Genomic DNA, 22781 nt, shown 5'->3' on the forward strand with positions numbered 1-22781 from the left:
CGCAGTCAGAGATTTCAATGGTCGTGGAAACTTTAGCCTTGCATTTCCACGGGCTATGGAAATGAACCTGTTCCAATAGTATATTTTGAAGCCTCATCTAATTCAAGCATATGAATTTCTTTATTTCGACGGGCCATAGAAATGCCAATGTAAATTTCCATGGGCCATGGAAACGTGACGTGGGTTTAGTGGCAGTTTCTCATCTTCTCTAAAGGGTGGAAACTGACTTCAATATTTAGGCGATCGATTTTGGAAATCTTGGGAAAAAGTTCTAGAGACTTTTGAAGTTGATTAACACTTGGGACATTTGGTTTCATATTTGTAAGCACTTTAATTTCAGTTTTTAGACTTGTGATCTTGTTCTTGTCATGTGTGGCTAGAACCTTAGATTCTCCAACTTTATGTTTTGACTCTTTGGTTGTGATTTCAATCGTATGACTTGATGTTTGCTTTCAATTTCTATCTAGTGAATTTGATTTTGTTTCAATCAAATGTTTGATTCTAATTTTATTTCTTATTGGCCATTCGAATTAAGGTTAGATCAATCACGTTATCTAAATTACAAAATCCATAATTTTTTTTTTTGTAAATTGGACTAAGTAACCAGCACTAAACTGATTCCATTGAATGAATTTAGTGTAAAACTTATCTACACACTCTTACGCTTCCGAGCTCGTGAGGAGTATTGGGTGTTGTTGGGACATTCATATAAACCATATTGCAACCTTTTGATTTCAATCTAAGAGCTTGTTTAGACTTAAATTAGAAGGTTAGGTTATTTTCAAAGAGCTTGTTTTGAATTTGAAAACTTGGTGAATGGGAAGTGTTAGAGCTTGTTAACACTTTCAAGTACCAACTTAGGCAAAATTGAGTAAATATCATATCATCCTTGGAGTAACATTGCTAAATTGTCTTGCATAGAGTTTGAGTTCTCACAAATTTAGAAGTTGTTTCATTTAATCGATCATTTACTTATTTTTTTATTCTCTTGTTTAAATCATTGCATATCACCCCCACTTATATGACCATTATTGTACCTTGCGCAAAAGGGTATAAGCATTTGTTCCATGTATCTGTGGATCGACCCTACTTACCTTGTATTACATTTTTGTGCAAAGTAAAAATGTTGTTGGAGTCATTTTTGTACCCCGTTATTTGTTGGGCTTGACGCTCCTAACAAAAAGTCACACCAGCCCCATTTCCTTCAAGTCTAGCAAGCACAAAGAGAGAGCAAGAAGATGATGAAATTATGGCAATGTTCCAAATGGTTGAAATCAATATCCCTCTTTTGGATTCTATTACAAAAATTCCTAGATATGGTAAGTTACTTAAGGAAATTTACACATCTAAGAAAAAGCTCAAAGGAAATCAAACGGTGAAAGTAGGAGAAAACGTGTCTGTCGTGTTACAAAAACGGCTACCAAAGAAATGCAAGAACCTGGGTGTATTCATCGTTCCTTGTAAAATGGGTAACCTTTTTGTGCCACGTGTCATGTTACATTTTGGGGCATCAATTAATGTCTTACCATACTCAAGCTATAAAATAATGGGAATTTGACCTTTAACAAAAATCAGAATCGTAATTCAATTTGCCGACCGGTCTTTAGTACACCGAAAATGTGTATTGGAGGACGTGTTAGTACAAGTCAATGAACTCGTATTTACTGTTGAATTTCGTGTCTTGGATATGGGTGATGACAACACCCCACAATCGAGCTCCATACTTTTGGGGAGATCCTTCATGAGAACCGCAAAAACAAAAATAGATGTAGCAAATGGTACTTTGTCTATGGAGTTTGATGGTGAGGTGATCAACTTTAATATCCTTGAAGCTATGCGTTATCCTAGTGATGTTCATTCCTTAGACTTCATAGATGTTATTGATTCATATACTAATGATTGTTTTGAGTTGTCAAATCAAGATGTGCTAACCACCATCTTGAGAAAGCATTTTATTGAGACAGGGATCAAGAATAGAGTTGAGAAGTATACTTTGGAGGATGAGTTGATTGAAGCAATCAAATCTTTGGAGAAAGCGCAACCTGTAAGAGTCAAGCCACCCCGTATGAAGCTCAAAAATTCTAGTCCAAAACTCCTTCCTTCCATAGTATAACCACCGATTCTTTACTAGAAGACTTTTCCCGCACATCTCAAGTATGTTTATATTGGAGAGGAAGAGACATTACCAGTGATAATTTCAACTAAGTTATAAAAAGAAGAAGAAAAAGAGTTGGTTGGAATTTTGAAAAAGTACAAGGAAGCCATAGGTTGGACCATAGCAGACATAAAGGGGTTGAGCCCATCATTACAGATGCACATGATATTCATGGAAGACGAGTTTAAGCCAACCTGTGACGCTCAAAGGAGACTAAATCCAACCATGATGGAAGTAGTGAAAAAGGAGATAATGAAGCTCTTAAATGCAGGTGTAACCTATCTCATTTCTGATAGTAAACGTGTAAGTCCCGTGCAAAATGTCCCGAAAAAGGTCGGAGTCACACTTGTCAAAAACTTCGAGGGGGATTTGGTACCCACCGTTGTGCAAAATGGGTAGAGACTTTGTATAGATTATCGGAAGTTGAATGCTTCCACCCGCAAAGACCATTTCCCCTTACCATTCATTGATCAAATGTTCAAGAGATTGGCTGGGAAGTCCCACTATTGTTGCCTTGATGGTTTTTTTGGTTTTCATCAAATTTCGGTCTCTACGTAAGACAAAGAGAAAACCACATTTACATGTCCCTTTTGCACATTTTTGTATAGACACATGCCCTTTGGTTTGTGAAATGCACCCACAAGTTTTGAAAGATGTGTGGTGAGCATATTTTTAGAATATGTTGAAAATATCAAAGAGGTTTTCATGGATGATTTCACTGTTTATGGAAATTCTTTTGAGGAATGTTTGCAAAATCTCATCCAAATCTTAGAAAGGTGCGTAGACACAAATCTAGTCCTTAATTATGAAAAATGTCATTTTACGGTTTACAAGGGCTTGATACTTGGACATGTGGTGTCTCAAAAGGCTTAGAAGTAGAAAAGGCCAAGATTGACGTGATTAAAAGTTTACCGTTCCCGAAATGTTCGGGAAGTACGTTCTTTTCTTGTCCATGCAGGTTTCTATCTCCGCTTTATCAAGGATTTCTCAAAGATCGAGGTTCCGATGTGCCAACTCCTCCGAAAAGATGCCAAACTTGAGTTCACTCAACCATGCAAGGAGGCTTTTGATCATTTGAAAGACCTACTCACCTCCATCCCTATCATCCAACCACCTAATTGGGATCTCCCATTTGAGATCATGTGTGATACGAGCAACACGACTGTCGGGGCGGTATTAGGCCAAAAAGTGGATCGAACACATCATGTGATATACTACGCATCCAAGATGTTAGATGGGACACAAAGCAAGTACAACATAGTAGAAAAGAGTTGTTGGTTATTTTCTTTGCACTAGAGAAGTTCTGACAATACCTTGTCGAGACCAAAGTGATTTTCTATTCGGCCCATGCAACTATAAAGCACTTACTAATCAAGAAAGATTTGAAGCCGAGGTTAATACGATAGATGTTGCTTTTGCAAGAGTTTGATATAAAGATCAAGGATAAAAGTGGGAAAAAGAACTTGGTTGCAGATCATCTAATTTATATCGTACCACCTGATGGCACCACACTAATTTGTGACACATTCTCGGATGAGCATTTGTTCACCCCAAAGAATAGCTAGAAAAGTCTCAGATAATGGATTTTATTGGCCTACCATTTTTCTTGATGCTAATGTGCTATGTGCACATTGTGATAAGTGCCAAAAATCCGGGTCCATACATTCTAGGAATCAAATGAACTATCCCCATCTTAGTTTTTGAAATATTTGTTGTGTGGTATATAGACTTTATGGGAGTATTTGCATCCTCCTTTGGTTGTTCATATATTGTTAGCAGTGGACTATGTGTCCAAATGGGTGGAGGCCAAGGCCACCCGTACTAATGACTCAAAAGTTGTTGTGGATTTCCTTAAAACACAAATTTTCTCTTAGTTTGGCACTTCAAAAGCTCTCATAAGTGATCGTGGGAATCATTTATGCAACCAAACGCTTGAAAATGTTTTGAAGAAGTATGGGGTGACACATAAAGTTTCAACAACTTATCACCCTCAAACCAATGGGCAAGCAGAGGCATCAAATAGACAAATCAAAGGAATCTTGGAAAAAACTGTCAATCCAAATCACAAGGATTGGATCATAAGGTTGGATGATGCCTTATGGGCATACCAAACTGATTTCAAGACCCCCATTGTATTTGGGAAACCATGTCGCCTTTCAGTCGAGCTTAAGCATAAAGCATTTGGGCTGTAAATAAATTAAAATTGGATGGAGATGAAGCGGGAAATAAAAGGAAGTTTGACATTTCAGAATTGGAGGAGATTAGAAACGATGCATATGAGAGAAAAATGATTTACAAAGAAAAGACCAAGGCGTATGATGACAAGATGATCTCCCGGAAAACATTCACAAAGGGTCAAAAGGTGTTGCTATACCATTCAAGATTCAAGTTAATATCAGGGAAAATAAGTTCAAGGTGGGTAGGTCCCTTTGTTGTTACAAATATCTTTAACCATGGTGCGGTGGAAATCACAAGCCAAAAAATCGGGAACACATTTAAGGTCAACGGTCATAGATTGAAATTGTATTATGAGGAATTCAAGGTGAAGAACGAAGAGATGGAGGTGTTCGAAAGCCCTACATACCAAGAGTGAAGCATATACATGGGCCAAGTCGAGCCAACAACTTTAAAAAAGGGCGGCTAACCACGAGGCACCCGGGGTATTTTCGTCTTTTTACTAAATTTCAGTTCTGTCATTGCTTTGTTTGGTTTTATGATCCCAAGATGTTTTTCATAATCTTCGAAGCTGAAAATCCACTTTTGGGGTGGTCGGAGGGTCGTGTCTTTGAAAAAAAAATCAAATTTTCCACTGTCAGAGATTTCCACGACCATGGAAATTTTACACTGAAATTTACACAGCCCGTGGAATCAAGAAAAAGGGGCATTTTTAGCATGTCGCTTACACAGCCCATGTAAATTTAGCCTTCCATTTACATGGACCGTGTAAACGTAAAAATAGATATGTGCATTTTATATGAAAAAAAATCAATTTTTGTTGCCATTCCACTCCAAAAAACCCTGCGATTTCTCTTTTCTCTACTGTCCCCTTCGAAAAACCTCTAAAAAAGGCTCCATCTTCCTCAATTTTGCTCCATTTTTCAAGATCCAAGGTATGAAATTCTCCTTCTTTCTTCATTTTCCTTGTCAAGAAACTCAAATACCCTCTCCCATGGCCGCTTTTGAGATTTTGAGCAAACCCTAGAATTTTTGGGTTTCGATTTTCGAACTAATACTTGAAATTTCTTGTAGGATACGCTTGGGGAAGCATTGGACACCACTCAAACTCCATTTTCAAGCCCAAAAGTGGTATAATTGTTCCAACCCTTTACTAGTGCATATTGTCAAATTTTTTCTTTTGGAGTGAAATTAACTGAGGAATTGGTGGTTGTGTGTGCTCTAATGCTTGCATTAGTCTTCCGAATCGATATTTTGTGAGCAAAGTTTTGTGCTCTGCATGGAATATGACATCCCATGGAAAAAAACCCGAACTGAGCCCTCCAATGTGGGTGGTCAAATGCTCAAGATGAGCAAGACCAACAACCCGTAGACAACCCATATCCATTTGGCCTTAACTTTGAATCCCTGTAGAACAAATTTTGTACTCAAGTTTAATTCTTAATGAAAAAGGGGCTCAAAAGTTTGTGGATGTTCAAGATCTAAAGGACCTCCACATTTACAAGGGAGTTCTCAAAGTCTTGAGTAATATTAGTTGGGAAGGTCTTTTAAGCATCCATGCAACTAACTAGCAAACATCCATGCTAGAATTCTTATCTTCCATCAAGCTAGATCAATTAGCAGGCACTCTTGCTTTTACTCTACACAACCAAATTCATCAAATCCATGTAGACACAATCTGTGACATTGTTGGTGCTCTTAAGGAAAGGTATACATACTCTGAAAAGGGAAAGAAAAATGGTTACTTTCATCAAGACTGTAAGGAATTCTGGTGCAAACTCTCTAAGGAGAGTACTTATAATTCTAATAACGCAAAATCCTCCAGCATTATCCACCCAGTGCTTAAAGACACGCACCGCATCATCACTTATCTTTTGTTCCCACAAGAAGATATTAGTAAAGCAAGCAAAAAATAGTTGGAAGTCTTATGCTGCATGGTGTATAAACTCGAATATTTGTCGCATTTTGGTTATTCGGTGCTTAACAAGATGCTCAAGGTTTCACAGAGCAATGGTAGCCAGCTGTATTGTGGTGAGATGATCTCGATAATAACTGTTGGTCTCAAAATTCCCGACAACCCCCAAGAAAAAATCTCGGATCAGACTTCCCTATCCATTGATGTCATGGAGAATTTGTATCCTTTTAAACGCAAGGCCAACAGGATGTTCATTGAACCGTTGATGGTCAAGAGTACTTGCGTATTGATAGTCGAAACAAAAAGATACTCGACCTAGCCAACAATACCCCAGATACCAATTAGACTCTCACTCCTAATTTGGGTATTGATGCACCCCGTCTACCCCCACCACCACTTCATGCCCTCCGTTACATCCTCAGCTGCTTCTAGTTCTGCTCACCCCATCCCTTTTCCTGAGCACAACATTTATATGGGTGAGTTTGTACGTCTGAACACCCACTACATAAGTCTCCAAAAGGAGGTGGGAAAGATCTATATCGGTATCGTGGAGCATACATCCGACTTTAAGGATTATGTAAGGTCCTAGAAATAGATCTTAACCAGTGATCAAGCAATCAATCAATCAATAAAGAATGAATTGGAGAAGAAGAAGAAGAAAAACAAGCTTGCACATGTTTATATTGTAAAAACGTCTGGTACAACTTGAGAATACTCTAACCGTAAACACAATGATCAACAACAGACAAAGGACTCAGACCTGCCCTATATATCGTAGACACTAGCCGTCAACAGGTTTACGACTGTAAACCTGCTTGCGGCCATAAACACATCATCGGGCCGTAAACACCCCAACAACCTACAAATGCATACAAATGACTCAAAGGGACTTTTACATTGGAAAGCCTAGACCAAACCATAAACTGGACCCTTCAATCTCCCCCTTGGTTTGGGGTTAGCTGTACCTTAGTCCTTTACAATAATAAGCACATCAGACCCTCCCATTGCCCCTTGCCACATCTCCTTTGCAATAATCTCAGCAACCATTGATGTGTACTCTTTTGCAGCAGGCTCAAAAATATCTTCTGCTACCTTGATCTGATGTAGGGCCAACTGATGAATATCCCACTTGCCAAATTGAAGTAGGTCTCTTTTGTCGTATAAGTGAAAGAAACCATCTTGTAATTTTATGACAACAGACGCAGTTGTTTCATCATAGACCCAATATTGCATTTTTTCGAGAGATCCATCAGTAAAGTTCTGCAGCACTGAAATCTATCTGATTTAATTGGTTTGTGGCCACATAACCATCTGAATAGGCTGATTTGTCTTGGGATCCATTACGTTAGGGAAGATCTTAATAAAGGACTCAACAATCTTCATACCAGAGAATCCCTTCTTTACTTGATCCTCCAAGAATCCCTTAAAATGATTTTCCTTTGGATCTCTAGAAAGATTTTCAAAAGGAGCACTTCCTAGTTCTAAAAGATCAACCCTAGTCCAGGAACTGAAATCATGGAAGTCTTTGTAGTACTCCAGATTTTTTCTTTTTCTTTTCACTAACCACATGTTTAGCCCATCATGATAGCCCCATGAGACAATTCCTGTCCTATCACCATACTTGTGTCCAAATTTCTTCCTTTCAATGTAAGTGACGGTGATTTTGGGTTGATTTCCAGGAGCATTCTGATCAGAGGATTTCTTGAAAAGAAGTTCCTTTTTCTTGCCAGACGCGGCTAGCCTGGCACGCTTGAGTGCAACAACGTTTGGTGCTTGAGCAGGTTCCTTGTCGAAGCGATTGACGATAGTAGTTCTTCTTTGAATGGTCGGGTCAACAGGGGGTTCTTGAACTTGTTGATCAGACTGGCCAGCGTGTACATTGTGAACTGAAGACTTGAATTTGTCGCCAAATTCTTCTGCCAGTTTCTTCTTAAGATCAAAGTAACTTGCAGTCAAGGCTCCCAGATGGGTTTGCAGATCTGAAACTTGCTGAGTTTTTAGGGTTTTATCCGCGTTAAAATCTGCAACCTGAATTTCAAGTTGGACCCTTTCAGCTTCAAGATCAGCCACCTGGATATCAAGCTCAATATTCTTCTGATTCAAGACGCTGATTTCCTTTTGAAGGTTGGTTATGGTGGGATCATCCTCTCCGGAGCGACCTTCCTCAATAAAAATTTCTTTATCTCGGGTGGAAGGCCCTGAGCTTTGTTCACGGGCCAAGGGCATAGCAAGTCTCTTAGATGTAACATCATGAGAGGGTCTGTGAGGAGAAAATTCAGGGGGAGCTGAGGAGCCACCAACATCAAAGGTGGTGCCAAGTTCTTCATGGTGTGGTCCAGATGAGTATGTTGCAAAAGTAGTTGATGGATGAGTTGGAAGGCCTTGAGATAGTTCAAGCACAAATGCACCTGGTCTGGGATCAAGTATTCTCCCCTTCAATGAGGGAGAGGAGGTCTGGGTTGTCAAAGGTTCACTCACGGATGGCTCAATAGTAGGAAAAACATTCTTAGAGGGAGGAATCTCTGAAGATGTCTCCATTGTATTTGAAGCTTCAGTCATTATGTTGGTGGTAGGAGGCGTTGTTTTGAGAACGTCTTTCGATTCCCGTATCTCCGTTGCTGGATGAGCAACGTCATCGATATTGTCAAAAATACGTCGAGGTTATCATTTGACAAAAGGTTATCATTTCTTCCAAAATTCAAGTAAATATCATCCTCATCAAAGCCCGTAAGATCCAAATGTTCGAATGAATCACGGGCATTTTTAGTGTTTGCAGATGCGGTTTCCTTAGTTCCCTCACTATAGTCACTTTGAACAGGTACATATGTCATATCATGTTCTTTTGCCACAAAGGAACTAGGAATAGTAGCTTCCTTTTCATGATCTGAAATAGTTATGACAACATCTTCTAAAGATACCTACTCTGAAGATATTTTGTCAGAAGACCAATGAGATTCAGATGCTTCATTCAGCTCAACAAACTTTCCAAATTTAACCAAGGGAAACTTTCCTTCAAAGACGACTTTTCCCTTGCGATTTTGTTTAATTCGTCCAACAGTGTGTGGACCAAGAGACTTCATATCCAGGGTTTCTCCTTCTTTGACCATCTCTGGGAATTGCACATCAATAAACCTCTGAATGAACCTGGGATACATCAAGAATGTGTCTCATGTCTTTGCTTTGATATTCACCACAAATTCATCCAAGATAAACTTTGAGAAGTTGAAGTTGATTCCAGCAACAAGTACGCTAAAAGCTCCTGTGCTTCTTAACAAAATCTCGTCAGCACCAGTTCTTCTGCCAGATATGCAACTCACATAGTTGTGAGCCAAAAATCTCCAGTAAGGGGGCATTAGTTTCTTCATAATGGGAGGAAAATTGCCTTCATACCCCATCTTGACAAGTATTTCTTGGGCGTCATTGATTCCAATCTCAGTGGGCAATGAAGATTGAACATCAATCAGAAGAACCTCTCTGATAGATTGCTCTGTTATGACAACACTACATCCTTTCACATCAGCTTCAACAGTGACAGCTCCATTATTTCCCTTCTTCAGCTTAGTAGTTTTCCAGAAATCTCTGATGATGCCTTGATAAACAACAGGATTTACTGTGAGAGCAGTAGACAAGCAACACTCTCTTAGCCCATGAGTCATTGACTTGAATTCTCCATGAGCAACAGGAGATTCTGCCAGTAGGATTGCCAAATTGCGACTATCAGCGAATTTGAGGTTTGCCATTTAAACTGCACAAAACAGGCCAAGTGAGAAAACAAAACATTTAAACAATATAAAGTTTATGTTTTTCTCAATCAAACAATTTATTTTGGCCTTAAAATAAAAAATCAATAATTTATTGACCAAATTGAGTTTATGGTCAAAATGGGGTTTATGGTCGTAAACCCATGGCCAGAAATGGAGTTTACGGCCGTAAACTCATGGCTGTAAACACTGGCCGTAAACGCTGGCCGTAAGTGTCGGCGGATGAATTTCTTCGATAAAGTCCTCAAAACATGTCGATTTGATGTAATAATTACATATCAATGATCGATTTTAGCATACCTACAGGAATCACGAACCAATTTCACGAAAAAAAAACAATTTTTTTTTTCGATGGAGAGAGAGCACTGTGGAGTTTACGGCCGAGAATTTGAGAATGAGGAGTGGAGTTGAATTTTCAGCTATAAACTCCCTTTTATACCTTGTTCAAACTTTAGCTGCAATCCACACTGTGTAAAATGAAGTCCAAAATCCCAATTTTTTTTTAAAAAAAATAAAACATTTTGAGGATATATCAATAAAAATAGAAATAAAGTAAACTAAAATAAAACAAAAACAAAAAATAAGTTTTTTTTCACTACTAGAAAAACAGCCTTTTACGACGCTCATTGCGCGTCGTAAAAGGCTCAGACGACGCGCAAATGCGCGTCAAGGAAGGCCCTGTCATAAAGAGAGACGATACACATTTAGGACGCTTATTTACGACGTGCAATTACGACGCACGTTTACGACATGCAATGCGTATCAAGGAAGGCCCTGTCATAAAGGAAGACAAACGCGCATTCGCGTGTCGTGACCTTACGACGCATGTGTTAATGACACGCAATGCGTATCAAAAAAGCCCCTGTCAAGAAAGGCCATGTCATAAATTAAGATGACACACATTTTTTGCGTAGCGTAAATTTAAATGTTTAAAAAAAATTATATATTTATTAATTTTTAAATTAAATTTGCATTTAATTTCTCATAATAGAAATAAAATACCATATACAAAAAATACAATCCATTGCATAATATAAAATAAAATTTCATACTCAAAAAATAAAATAAATTGCACAAATTATAATGTCATACAAAGAATCATTCAAATGTTAAACAAAAATAATACATTGCTAACATGGGTTATTGATTACTCACCTACTTAAGTAGAATGCTGTTGTTGAGAAGGTTACCTAGCAACAGAGAAAAACACAACACCTCTCCCACAATCACAACATCATTTACAGAAAAAGGGTTGTCAATTACTTTCATTAAGAGTTTCATTCAATCACAAAATATTAAATAAAAGGGTGAAAAAAATAACTTACTTTTGATAAGCTGATCTCCCTTAGAGCAAACACAGCTAAAGCATTGAACAAGACCATCTTTCAAAATTTTGTAAATACACAAATCATGATACTTGATACTGGAATACACACTTTGAGACACTGGAATACACACTTTGAGACATGAATTAATACGAGTAGATTAACCTGGATACATAGGAAGTAAAGATGGAAGGTGCCAGAACTCCGAGGGCATTGGGTTGGTTCCTTCCCACTCGCACACACCAAGCCAAAACTCCACTTAATCCAGCACCAAAATAATCCTGCATTCAGAAAGCTGCAGGGGTGAGTCACAATTCAAGAATTTGAATTGTTAAAATTTGAGGAATAACATGTTCAACCAAAATAATATTAAAAAACAGTGTTAAATGTGAATCATAACAATGTAATAATTATCAAGGTGCTGGAATACTTGAAATCTAGATTATTTACCTTTTGATTGTGAATCTAAAGATTCCTCATGCATAGATTATGTTCTTGTCAACTCTTGCACAATGGTAAATTTCAATTTAGCTGGTTTGTTTGTTCTTTTCACCTGATCTTTTCATCTCTAGGCATCCTATCTATTTATTCGTTGCATACTAGTGAGCTTCCATCATTTTGTTCTTGAAATCTTGATTGTTAAACTTCTAATTTTGAATCTGAGCTTTTTATTACAATGTTACTATTGTAGCACTTACTTAATGCACACATATTTACTATGATTAGGTTCTTGTCAACTCATACATGATGTTAAATTGCAACTGAGATATCCATTAAATCCAAGTAAAATGACTATTTCGCCCACATTTTTGTATTTTTACTAATTCTTTTGTACATTAACTCACAACAATGAACTTTGAATCAAATGATCCAGACTTCCATTTTACTTCTCATGAATTGTATCGTATTTCTTATTAGGAATCAAGTTTATTGATGTTAAATCAACTCTCTTAAGATTTCTTTCCTATCTTGTAGTTTTTACTAGTTTGCTTTATAACATTAATGGTAAATTAAGACTGTTATCTCCTAACATTGATGATAAAATAAACTTCTTAATTCCAGGTTCAAGTGTTCCAGCACTTTGCTTTATAACATTAAATGGTAAAGTAAGAAATAACCTTTATGTTGTTCGAGGAAAACAATATTTGCCTCCATCCGAGATTTGTCATGCAACTGACTACAAAAGAGAAAACCCAGAATTTATTTCACAATACATAAAAAATAAAAAGATTTAATGCTCTAAAAGGTAATTAAAAAATCCATTTAACAACCTGATCGTAGGTCGCTCTGCTTCATGGAGACCCGAAATTAGTTTTTCACCACCAGTGACAGGAGCTAGCCTTGATGCTATTTTATGGAAGAATCTTATCTGTAAAAAGAATAATATATGATTTCTTATTGAGAAATAAAAAAATTTATAAAAAATACAACTATCAGATTAATTAATTTGCTTGTTGGGATACCAAGCATCGGTGAGAGTCCGGGTTTCTAGCATCCAATCGGTGTAGTTGCTTTAGGGCCTGATGACACACAAAAGTTAGTTAAGTTATTATCCAAATCAAATAAAAGAAACTAGTTCTTTTTTTTTTTTTTAAATTTCCATCCAAATTTTTATTTGAAATAAGTGTTGGGTTTTGAGCATTCTAACACTCCTATGGTGTACATGCAACCCTATAAACCTTGGATCTATGTTTTCTCTATAATACATGCAAATAAGAACTTTCCAAGGCTTTAATCCTAACTAGCATATTATGAAGTTCTTATACTACAAATTACTAGTTAGATGACATACCTTTTTGATGTAGCTTGAGGTCTTCAAGCTTTAAGAGCTTAGCCCCAATAGTGTGGAAGCCTCAAATGGAATCACAAATCACCAAAACACCTTGGAAGACTTTAGAGAATATGGATACTTGGTTCTCTCTAGTGAAATTGGCTAGCCCTTCTTAGTGTACCACACACTAGTGCCAATTTCACCAACCAAGGACATCTTTATATAGTATGGAGGATTAGGGTTAAACCCTAATACCCATGACCTTTCATTTCCTAGGATCCATGGGTTAAACACTCCATGGAATATCAATGAAAGCTTAGCCCAACCTAAATGAACTTGGCCCATTCCATATATATAAGAGTCCAAATTTAATTAGTTCCTTTTGATCACTTAATTAATTATAAATTAATTCTTGATCAATACTAATTAAATAATATGATTCCATATTAATATATTAGAACTTATAATATATTAATATTAATCATAAACATACTATTCTCAAAAGATTATCCATATAAATTGTGTCGGTGAAGTGCAACCCAAATGGACCATGCCGGGTCGGGTCAAGTACATACCAAATATAGTTATGGACTTAGACATTAATCCAACAGTCTCCCACTTGGATAAGTCTAAAACTATTATTGCGTATGACTTCAAACCTAACTGGCAATCGTAGCTCTTAAAGCCGCTGTCGAACTCTGATCTTGTCAACGAACTTGTCCATTAGATAAGGGATCATATATTCCTCCATTCTAGATATCATATGGACTGAGACATGGATTAAAATCATTCTCTCTGTCCATTTTTTGTTTCCCGATTTCCGATTTATGACGACTGATTGATTGAACAAATCAAATCAGTCCTGGCCCGGCCGAGCACTTCCATTTGTCATCATCAAATCATCGAGGGGCCCACAGATATCGCTTTTACCCCGAAGGTAAAAGGAATGGATAAACTTCGACTCATATGGCTTGTTCTACTACTTGTTGAATCATACACAAAGTCACGTTTTATAGCACCGAGTTACCAAATGCGTTTTCGTGCAATCAATGTACAACCAACTCATAGTAACAACTCATATCTCTAGGTTTGAAAAATATAAGATATTATCGTCTCATGATCACTCGTGATAAAATCCGTGAAGTGATTCCAATGAGCACGGGTTGAATCCAATACTCAGAACTTATGAGCACTCATGATGTTGTAGCCCTTTGTCCAACACCTTAGACCTCTACAAGCCAACCCATGACAGTCTTAATTCATATCTACTTCCAACATATGACCGACTGTGGATGGTTTGAATAACTTAGTCATTCTGGAAGAATAACCTAGTTTATTCGGGAAGTCAAAACATGCAAAATGAAACACAAGAATAATTGAATCCAATATGGTATCAAAACCTATGAACATAAATAAAACACCTTTTATTTATCACCATATGATTACACATTATTCATGTATATTGTTTCAACTATCAACTTTATTCTTGAATTTAAAACAATAGTAGTCCCATGCTTACTAGTCATGCCACACACCAAGTATGCATACTATGTTTGTCTATGATCTTTACTTTGTGATATAAATCAATTGAACATAACTCCAATGATTCTCTTTTCACACCCCCAAATCCTTACTGCAAATGCAAGAATTCCAAATTCATTCCATTTACTGAAATATGTTACATTCTAAACTTATATGCATTGATCCTCTTGTAATGATTATGCACAAAGTAAGAAAGACTTGGCAACAATCATTACAGAGTATTCCAAAGGAGATCAGCTCCTTGGAAACATCCTTCTTGCATTAAGTTTCCTAATCTTACACAGATTGAATAATTTCTAACTTTGAAACATTTCCATATTCCATTTTGACTATTACTTCTGAACAGGAGTTGCCTCCTTACAAATTATGTCAATATGGTCCTTTAAAAATTATCACTATACTTCCAACTGTCCTTGAGCACCCAATCTTTGGTAAACCTTATATTGTCCTTGACAATTGTTTAATCCTTTTAGTCATATCCAGTTCTAAACCTTTTCCCTTCTTAATGGCCCAGGCATTTGGAAAATTTTAGAAAGGATGAATATAGCACATGTAATCGATCCTATATCCGAAGTATATGGGAATCGATTCATGATGTCTCACATAAAGACTAAACCAGTCTTTTGCTATAACATTTCCATTTCAATTTGCCAAGTTCTCATAATTCAGATTATGAAAAGGGATGCCGTAATCATAATCGAATTTTAGAACGCAAATAATGGACCCATGTACAGAATTTCCTTATGTTGAGCCATTCCAACATGAAATTCATATATATATATCCTTGACTAAATGATTAAAACCTCACGATCTAAGCTTATAGATTTGAGATGAAATATAATTTCCTCTCCCTTAATTATAGCAAAACAACTCTTTCCCAATTGAAACCTTTTGTTTTCTATAATTAACATTGCTAACTTGCAATACTTTATCATAATTATCATGCTCCCACTAACATGATGATTATTAGCATAACACTTATGCTCCCACTAGCTTTGACATGTACTCAGAAATCAGCTGACTTTCTTACCAAAGTTCAGATTTCTTATACTAGATTCATAAAACTTTATCAAAATCATACACCTTCCCTTAGATAGCACACTTGTCTATCTAAACAATTATGAAGAGGGATGCCGTAATCATAATGGTTAGACCTTTTTGCCACTTCTCACAAGTCTAGGTTAGTGTGCCGGTAAACCACACACGCTCCACTAACGACTTTGAGAATGCAAATATCACAATTGCTATCTAGCTAAAATCTACTTAGTGAAAGTGTTTCCTCACCATCATTTTCATGAATCGGAGAGAAACCTTATGAAACTTAGATTTAATGGTGTATGTGTTCTTATCCATGTGAATTGTCAAAACCATAGACACAAGACAAGGATAATGACAAATACAAACTCATATGGACTGAACTCAATCTTAATTTCTTCCCACCTGGCAGCTCAAGGGCCTGCCATTGCTTCCAAGTAGTTGTGCAACAAATTGAGAACTCTAAGAACTCATATGCAAAGCCAACTTTAACTAGAATGGGCACAGAATATGTCAACACGATAGGTTATAAACCTCAAGCCGTGTGCTAGTGAAGAACTTCAGGTTTATTCTTGATTAGTTCTTGAGACTTTCAAGACCTTTAAGACTCCCACTGTCCTCTTGACATATAAGACGCCCTTGTCAAACATCCAAGAGATAGTTCGGATTCTAATCAAGACAAACACTTCACACAATTGGCCTTAGTTGGTCTTTGTTTTATCCAAAACATCACAACATACCAATTTCAAATGTACAAGAGTTTTAAACCTTCTTTAAGACATGTCACTCAAGTTACAATCTTAGAGTATAACTCTAAGAATTGTTTTTGGAACGAAGTATGAATCATCTTCTTGATTTAACCACTTCAACAATTCAAGTTCCTCTTCTTAGCTATAAGAAGGCTCTTAGAGAATGAATTGTCTATAAATCATTAAGATGATCACAAAACTGATACGAAAGTACTCTCTCCCATCTTTTCAGATTTGAGAAAGTTTTATCCTTCTACCTAATTTGATTCTTCTTATTCGCTCTGCCATACATTGAACCTTTTCCAATGTCTCAGAATTACACTTAAGCTTGTAAGTATAACCATATTTACTGAGCTATAGTAAATTATGATGAATAATCTTATCGATCTTTTGTGGTGGACTTAATCATTGCATAAGACTGTGTACTCGATCCCTTAGTCCTTCACTTGACTCACACATCCATGTGAACAAGTAATTAGTCTTAATTTTCCAATACTTGAAAGTTCTCATTCATCATGCTATACAACTTGCATGATTCCAAGTTCCGGTCCAATTGAAACTTGGGTGATGAGAATCTTTCCTTATTTGGTAAATTTAGACATTACCACAAATGAAAGAATCAATTTCATACTTCCACTCTTGCTATTAATGGAATCTTATAAGCAACAAAAATTTCCACAGATGCCATTGTAAGGATATTTTAAAATAAATAAAATAAAAAATTTTCCTTTTATTTTAAAAACTTTGCGGAAGAACTTGTCCTTACAATCCATATGAAAACTTGTTGTTATCTATTCCTAAGCAATATCTCATAACTCCTAAGAAGTAGCTCAAGAATCCGATCTTCAAACTATGCGATAGAAATCCATCTACGCCATCAGATTCAACATATTCTTTCTTTAAGTTTCTTCACTTTTCTTTGATTCTTAAAACATCACCATGTGACCTAGTCACATCATGTATCAGGAATCTCAGAATAGAAACTTAGCAGAGTTAGATAGTGGAATTTACCTGAAGTAGAGTCAAACTTATTGACTTTAACATCCTTAGGTAAATTTGGCAGGTTCGCAACCAATGCCCCTTCCTTTGGCAATATAAACATATGGACCCTTTGATAATGGTACACAGGACTATCATAGACTTAGCTTTTCTCTTTACCATTTGGTCAACCGAGTTGACTATGGCTGATCCCTTTACCATTGGGAAGAGAATGCTTTTCTGGATTTCCTGTGTCACTATTGTCAATGTCCATCAAGTTTTAAGGAAGTTGATCTTAACAAATAGATAAGATCATTAAGGGTCTTGTCATAGTCTGTTTCATAGGTGTCCCAAAGGAACTCACTATGTGACTTAGAAAGTGATTGAACCACCAACTTTCTCAAGACTTTGACACCCAACTCTCCCGGCTTGTCAATATGTGACTACATCTCCAAGATGTGATCACACCTAGACCTTGCCTTGCCAATAGTGCTTGAGTGACCTTGAACTTGTGGGTTAGGGAGAATAATTGGAGGAGGTGAAAGAAGTATGATTTCCATGGGACATCATCTTCATTTAGGAAAGCTTCTTTCAAGAGATTTAGGAAGATCATAAATGTCTAAACCCGACATCTTTTCGGAGATATTCAAGATAGTTGATCTTAAGTCCTTAATATAACACCCAATATGAAATATTAAGGTTAGGACCCAACAAACTATTTTATAACTTAGAAGAGGGATGTCGTAATCCAAGCTATAAAATATTTGAAGGTAGGTGAATGACGATTCACCAATTTCCACCAAGATAAATGAAATGTACTATTAGGTTTTAATTGGTTTTGAAACTCCTAGATCTATTGAGATTCATTGAACTGTTCAATGGCATGTTTCAATCTCGAGTGTGCCCTTCAGGTTTTGTGACTGGGATGCCGAGGATCACAAAACAAGGTGTGAAGTAACCATGCAAATTACTTGGTACCCTTAAGTGTTTACCCCTCAATCAATGTGCCAGTTAACCACACACGCTCCACCGATACTATGATAAACATTAAGTTACCCTTTGCCTACCTTGTTAAATATGAGTTAGTGTGCTGGTTAACCACACACACTCCACTAACCGACTTAAACAAAGTGCAAAGTGTAGTTTCATGGATTAGCACCTTACTCACATTTTCCTAAGTGACTAAGATTTAGTATTTATAAGAGTTTAGTTACTTAGTATTTATCATTAATACTTTTAATGAAGGGAGAATTATAGTCCTGTCAAACCCGTTCGGCTAACGACCCTCCACCAGTCAAGCAAGCGGTGGTGAGAGTGGACACCCATTAAGTTGCCATTTTATAGGCAACAACCTTATACCCACCTTATAGACCGGCTTCGTGAATGAGGCCTACTAGCGGTAAGACTGACTTTACTCTTATACATATATATATATATTATTAACTTATAATATTATAAAGTATAAGGGTTGAATTTTAATTCTTTAAAATTCTAAGGGCTAACATGGAATTAAAGTATTCATAAGTGAAAACTTTTCAAATTCCAAAACTTGAGGGCAAGTTTTGAAACTATTCAAAACTAATTAATTTCATAACTTATGTGTTTCAAGTAGTTTTAATCCAAAAACTCTTCAAGTTCCATAACTTGAGGACAAGTTATGGAAGACTTTAAACTAATAAAAGAATTAACTTTTTTTTATTTTATAACTTATGGAATTAATCAAGGTTACACTTTTTTTTAATTTATTATTTAATGAAGAGACTCTTGGTCATCCATAACTTGAGGACAAGTTATGGAGTCATAAAACAATTTAATGAGGAAAAAGACTCTTCATTTTGTAACCTATGACAACTTTTATGAGTTTTAAGATTCATTACATAAACACATTTTATGAACTTCTTTTAGATTAATTTGGATTAAAACCAACTATCACATAATTTTATTCATTAATCTAAATTCACTCATAAAACAAGGTAACACAAAAAACTTTTGGTGATCCATAACTTATTCTTAAGTTATGGAATCCTTTAAAACTTTAGCACCAAATTTTGTAAATCCATAAAAACTTTGAATCAATTTTTTTTAAAACCTTTTCATATCCATAACTTATGGAGGTTTCAAAAAATAAAACTCTTTAAATCAAACTTTTAAAACTAATAAAATAATCATATCATTTTATCTTTTATTAAATTTGACCTAATTCAACTCATAAAGGAAATTATTCAAATTTTACAAATAATTAGTTTTTCACAAGAACAAGTAATTATCTTAAAATTTGACAAACTTCATGTTTTTTTTTCTTTTTTTTTTCAACTTTGAAAATAAAATATTTGCATCAATATAACAGAAAACAACCCGTGGCTCTGATACCACTGTTGGGTTTTGAGCATTCTAACACTCCTATGGTGTACATGCAACCCTATAAACCTTGGATCTATGTTTTCTCTATAATACATGCAAATAAGAACTTTCCAAGGCTTTAATCCTAACTAGCATATTATGAAGTTCTTATACTACAAAGTACTAGTTAGATGACATACCTTTTTGATGTAGCTTGATGTCTTCAAGCTTTAAGAGCTTAGCCCCAATAGTGTGGAAGCCTCAAATGGAATCACAAATCACCAAAACACCTTGGAAGACTTTAGAGAATATGGATACTTGGTTCTCTCTAGTGAAATTGGCTAGCCCTTCTTAGTGTACCACACACTAGTGCCAATTTCACCAACCAAGGACATCTTTATATAGTATGGAGGATTAGGGTTAAACCCTAATACCCATGACCTTTCATTTCCTAGGATCCATGGGTTAAACACTCCATGGAATATCCATGAAAGCTTAGCCCAACCTAAATGAACTTGGCCCATTCCATATATATAAGAGTCCATATTTAATTAGTTCCTTTTGATCACTTAATTAATTATAAATTAATTATTGATCAATACTAATTAAATAATATGATTCCATATTAATATATTAGAACCTATAATATATTAATATTAATCATAAACATACTATTCTCAAAAGATTATCCATATAAATTGTGTCGGTGAAGTGCACCCCAAATGGACCATGCCGGGTCGGGTCAAGTACATACCAAATATAGTTATGGACTTAGACATTAATCCAACAATAAGATTACCTGTAATGGTAAAGTAAGACTGTTCTGTCAAGTGTCAATATTAAACTTATTAATGTTGTTAGGAACTGAAAGTTTTAAAAGAGTGTTTGATTCAATCATTCAATAGCTAAAAATTGTATTAATTTTTGTGATAAAGTGGTGTTGAAAGAGTGTTTGATTGAGTCATTGAATATAGCTAAAATTGTTTAAATTTGATAAAGAGGTTAAGATGGGATCTTTCACAAAAAGTGAAATCTATACATCATCATGACAAGGAATTGGTATAATTAAGAGCAGCTGGTCAGCATGATTTTACATGAATAATACTATAAAAGCCAGCAGCGGCCATATAAGGCTTACAAATACGAAACATGTATATATAAGAACAAGATTTAAGTATAACGCTGAAAAAAGAACCTTAAAACCACACCACATCATTCACATGTATATCTTCTTATTTCTTAAGCATTAGATTCAACTTTCTCTTCATACTCATGTGGTGGCTGAAGGGTTCCGATCACCATACACATTGTCCACACGGCCTGTCACACATAATTAACCCAACCATAGTTAATCAATATTTAACCACATCAATCAACAATTAAGGATTCAAAAAAAACTTTTTAATTATTCAGATTAAATTTTCTCCATGAGAGAGAGACGAACATGTAGTAGGCCAGAACTTAGCTGCATGAAGCCATGGTGCAGGGTAAGCTACATATTCTCTTGAGTATGGTTTTGTCCACTTATCAGCCATGAGTAGTTGTGGTGGATGAGGTGCTCCCTACAATTTTTTTAATTTCCATCATTATCCCAAATATAACTCTTGAACAAATAATACAAAACAGTCAGAACTTAGTTATTGTTATAATTACCTTGATGACATTGTTGTTGATGTCCACTGTTCCTTTCTCAATTTATGCTATTTCTTGTCTAATGGAGATCAAAGCATCACAAAACCTGTCCAACTCAGCCTACAACTCAAAAATTCCACATGTTATGTTATATAAAATGAAAGGAAAGGAAAAAACATTATAAATTTTAAAGAAGCTTTACTCTTTTTTTTTCAAAAAATACCTTGCTTTCACTTTCAGTGGGTTCAATCATTAGTGTTCCTGGAATTGAACATGACATAGTTAGACCATAAAACCGGTAATCAATCAGACGTTTTGCAACATCTTCTGGCTCTATTCCAGCACGTGTCTGAATATGAATATGACTCAAGTTAGTTGCTATTTCTTTTTGACTTAACAAAAAATATGACTAAATAATATTATAACTTACTTTCAAGGGTCTCAAATCAACGATGAACTCATGGGCAACTGTTCCACTCACACCACGGAAAAGAATGGGATAGTGATTCTGCAATGTAGTTAATCCAAAAGGAAAAAAATTGAGAACTTGATAATAACAATAATTAAAAAAATATTATATATTTGTTCTTAATTAATAGGGAATGAAAGAAATTGAGACCTCAAGACATTTTGCCATATAGTTTGCATTCAAGATAGCTATACTGTATGCATCTGTAAGTCCTTGAGATCCCATCATGGCAATGTATGTATATGATATAGGAAAGATAAGTGTTGAACCCCAAGGTGCTGCTGAAACCGTGCCAAGTGGCTTACTCTGCTCAAGGGTTGGTATACCTCTAGTGGCAACCTTTAAATCAAGATTTACAAATTAAATTATATAAACTTAACAACATATTACTCTAATTACACATAAACATCAAACTAAAAAAATTATTGTTTTTTCTTACCACAGGGTGTGAAGGCAAGTAGGGTGCCAAGTGTTTCTTCACACCAATGGGGCCCATTTCGGGCCCACTACCACCATGTGGAATGCAAAATGTCTTTTGAAGGTTTAGATGACAAACATCAACCCCAATCCACCGTGGACTTGTTAATCCAACCTGTAAAAAATAAAAACCAAATAATTTTTATATGATGTTTCAATTTTGTTACCTCCATTAAAACGACACAAGAAGTGTAATGTTTATGTACCTGTGCATTCATATTCTCTAGCAGCTCCAACATTTGGTTGCAAAAAGAAAGAGTCAAATTCGGTTATGGTACACAAAATGTCCCCCAAATTCTTGAACACTTCCTGCAAGATATTTTTTTATGTTGCTCTCAGGTTAAAAGAAAAGTCAACAGAAATATAATTTGGAATTGTAAGTCAAAATTAGAAAGATTTGATTACCTGATACCCCTATGCCTGTTGGGTAGGAGAAAAAGGATGCATATCTGCAAAG

At 35.8% G+C, this 22781-nt stretch overlaps 1 protein-coding gene and 1 pseudogene across 1 annotated transcript; one reads left to right on the forward strand and one right to left on the reverse strand.

Annotated features, from left to right (window-relative positions):
- Nucleotides 1-1249: 1249 nt before the first annotated feature.
- On the forward strand, nucleotides 1250-4748 carry LOC145049541 (uncharacterized). The gene is made up of 5 exons (XM_078997927.1): nucleotides 1250-1494; nucleotides 1576-2063; nucleotides 2217-2458; nucleotides 4030-4343; nucleotides 4388-4748. Exons 1-5 carry the CDS (start codon nucleotides 1250-1252, stop codon nucleotides 4746-4748), a joined length of 1650 nt encoding a protein of 549 aa, XP_078854053.1.
- Nucleotides 4749-20985: 16237 nt separating this feature from the next.
- LOC145049542 (glycine dehydrogenase (decarboxylating) A, mitochondrial-like) lies at nucleotides 20986-22542 on the reverse strand (annotated as a pseudogene).
- Between the last annotated feature and the right edge of the window lie 239 nt (nucleotides 22543-22781).

The sequence above is a fragment of the Lactuca serriola genome, chromosome 5 (genome assembly GCF_051521515.1).
Source record: "Lactuca serriola cultivar US96UC23 chromosome 5, Lser_US96UC23_V15, whole genome shotgun sequence".
Lineage (NCBI taxonomy): Eukaryota > Viridiplantae > Streptophyta > Magnoliopsida > Asterales > Asteraceae > Lactuca > Lactuca serriola.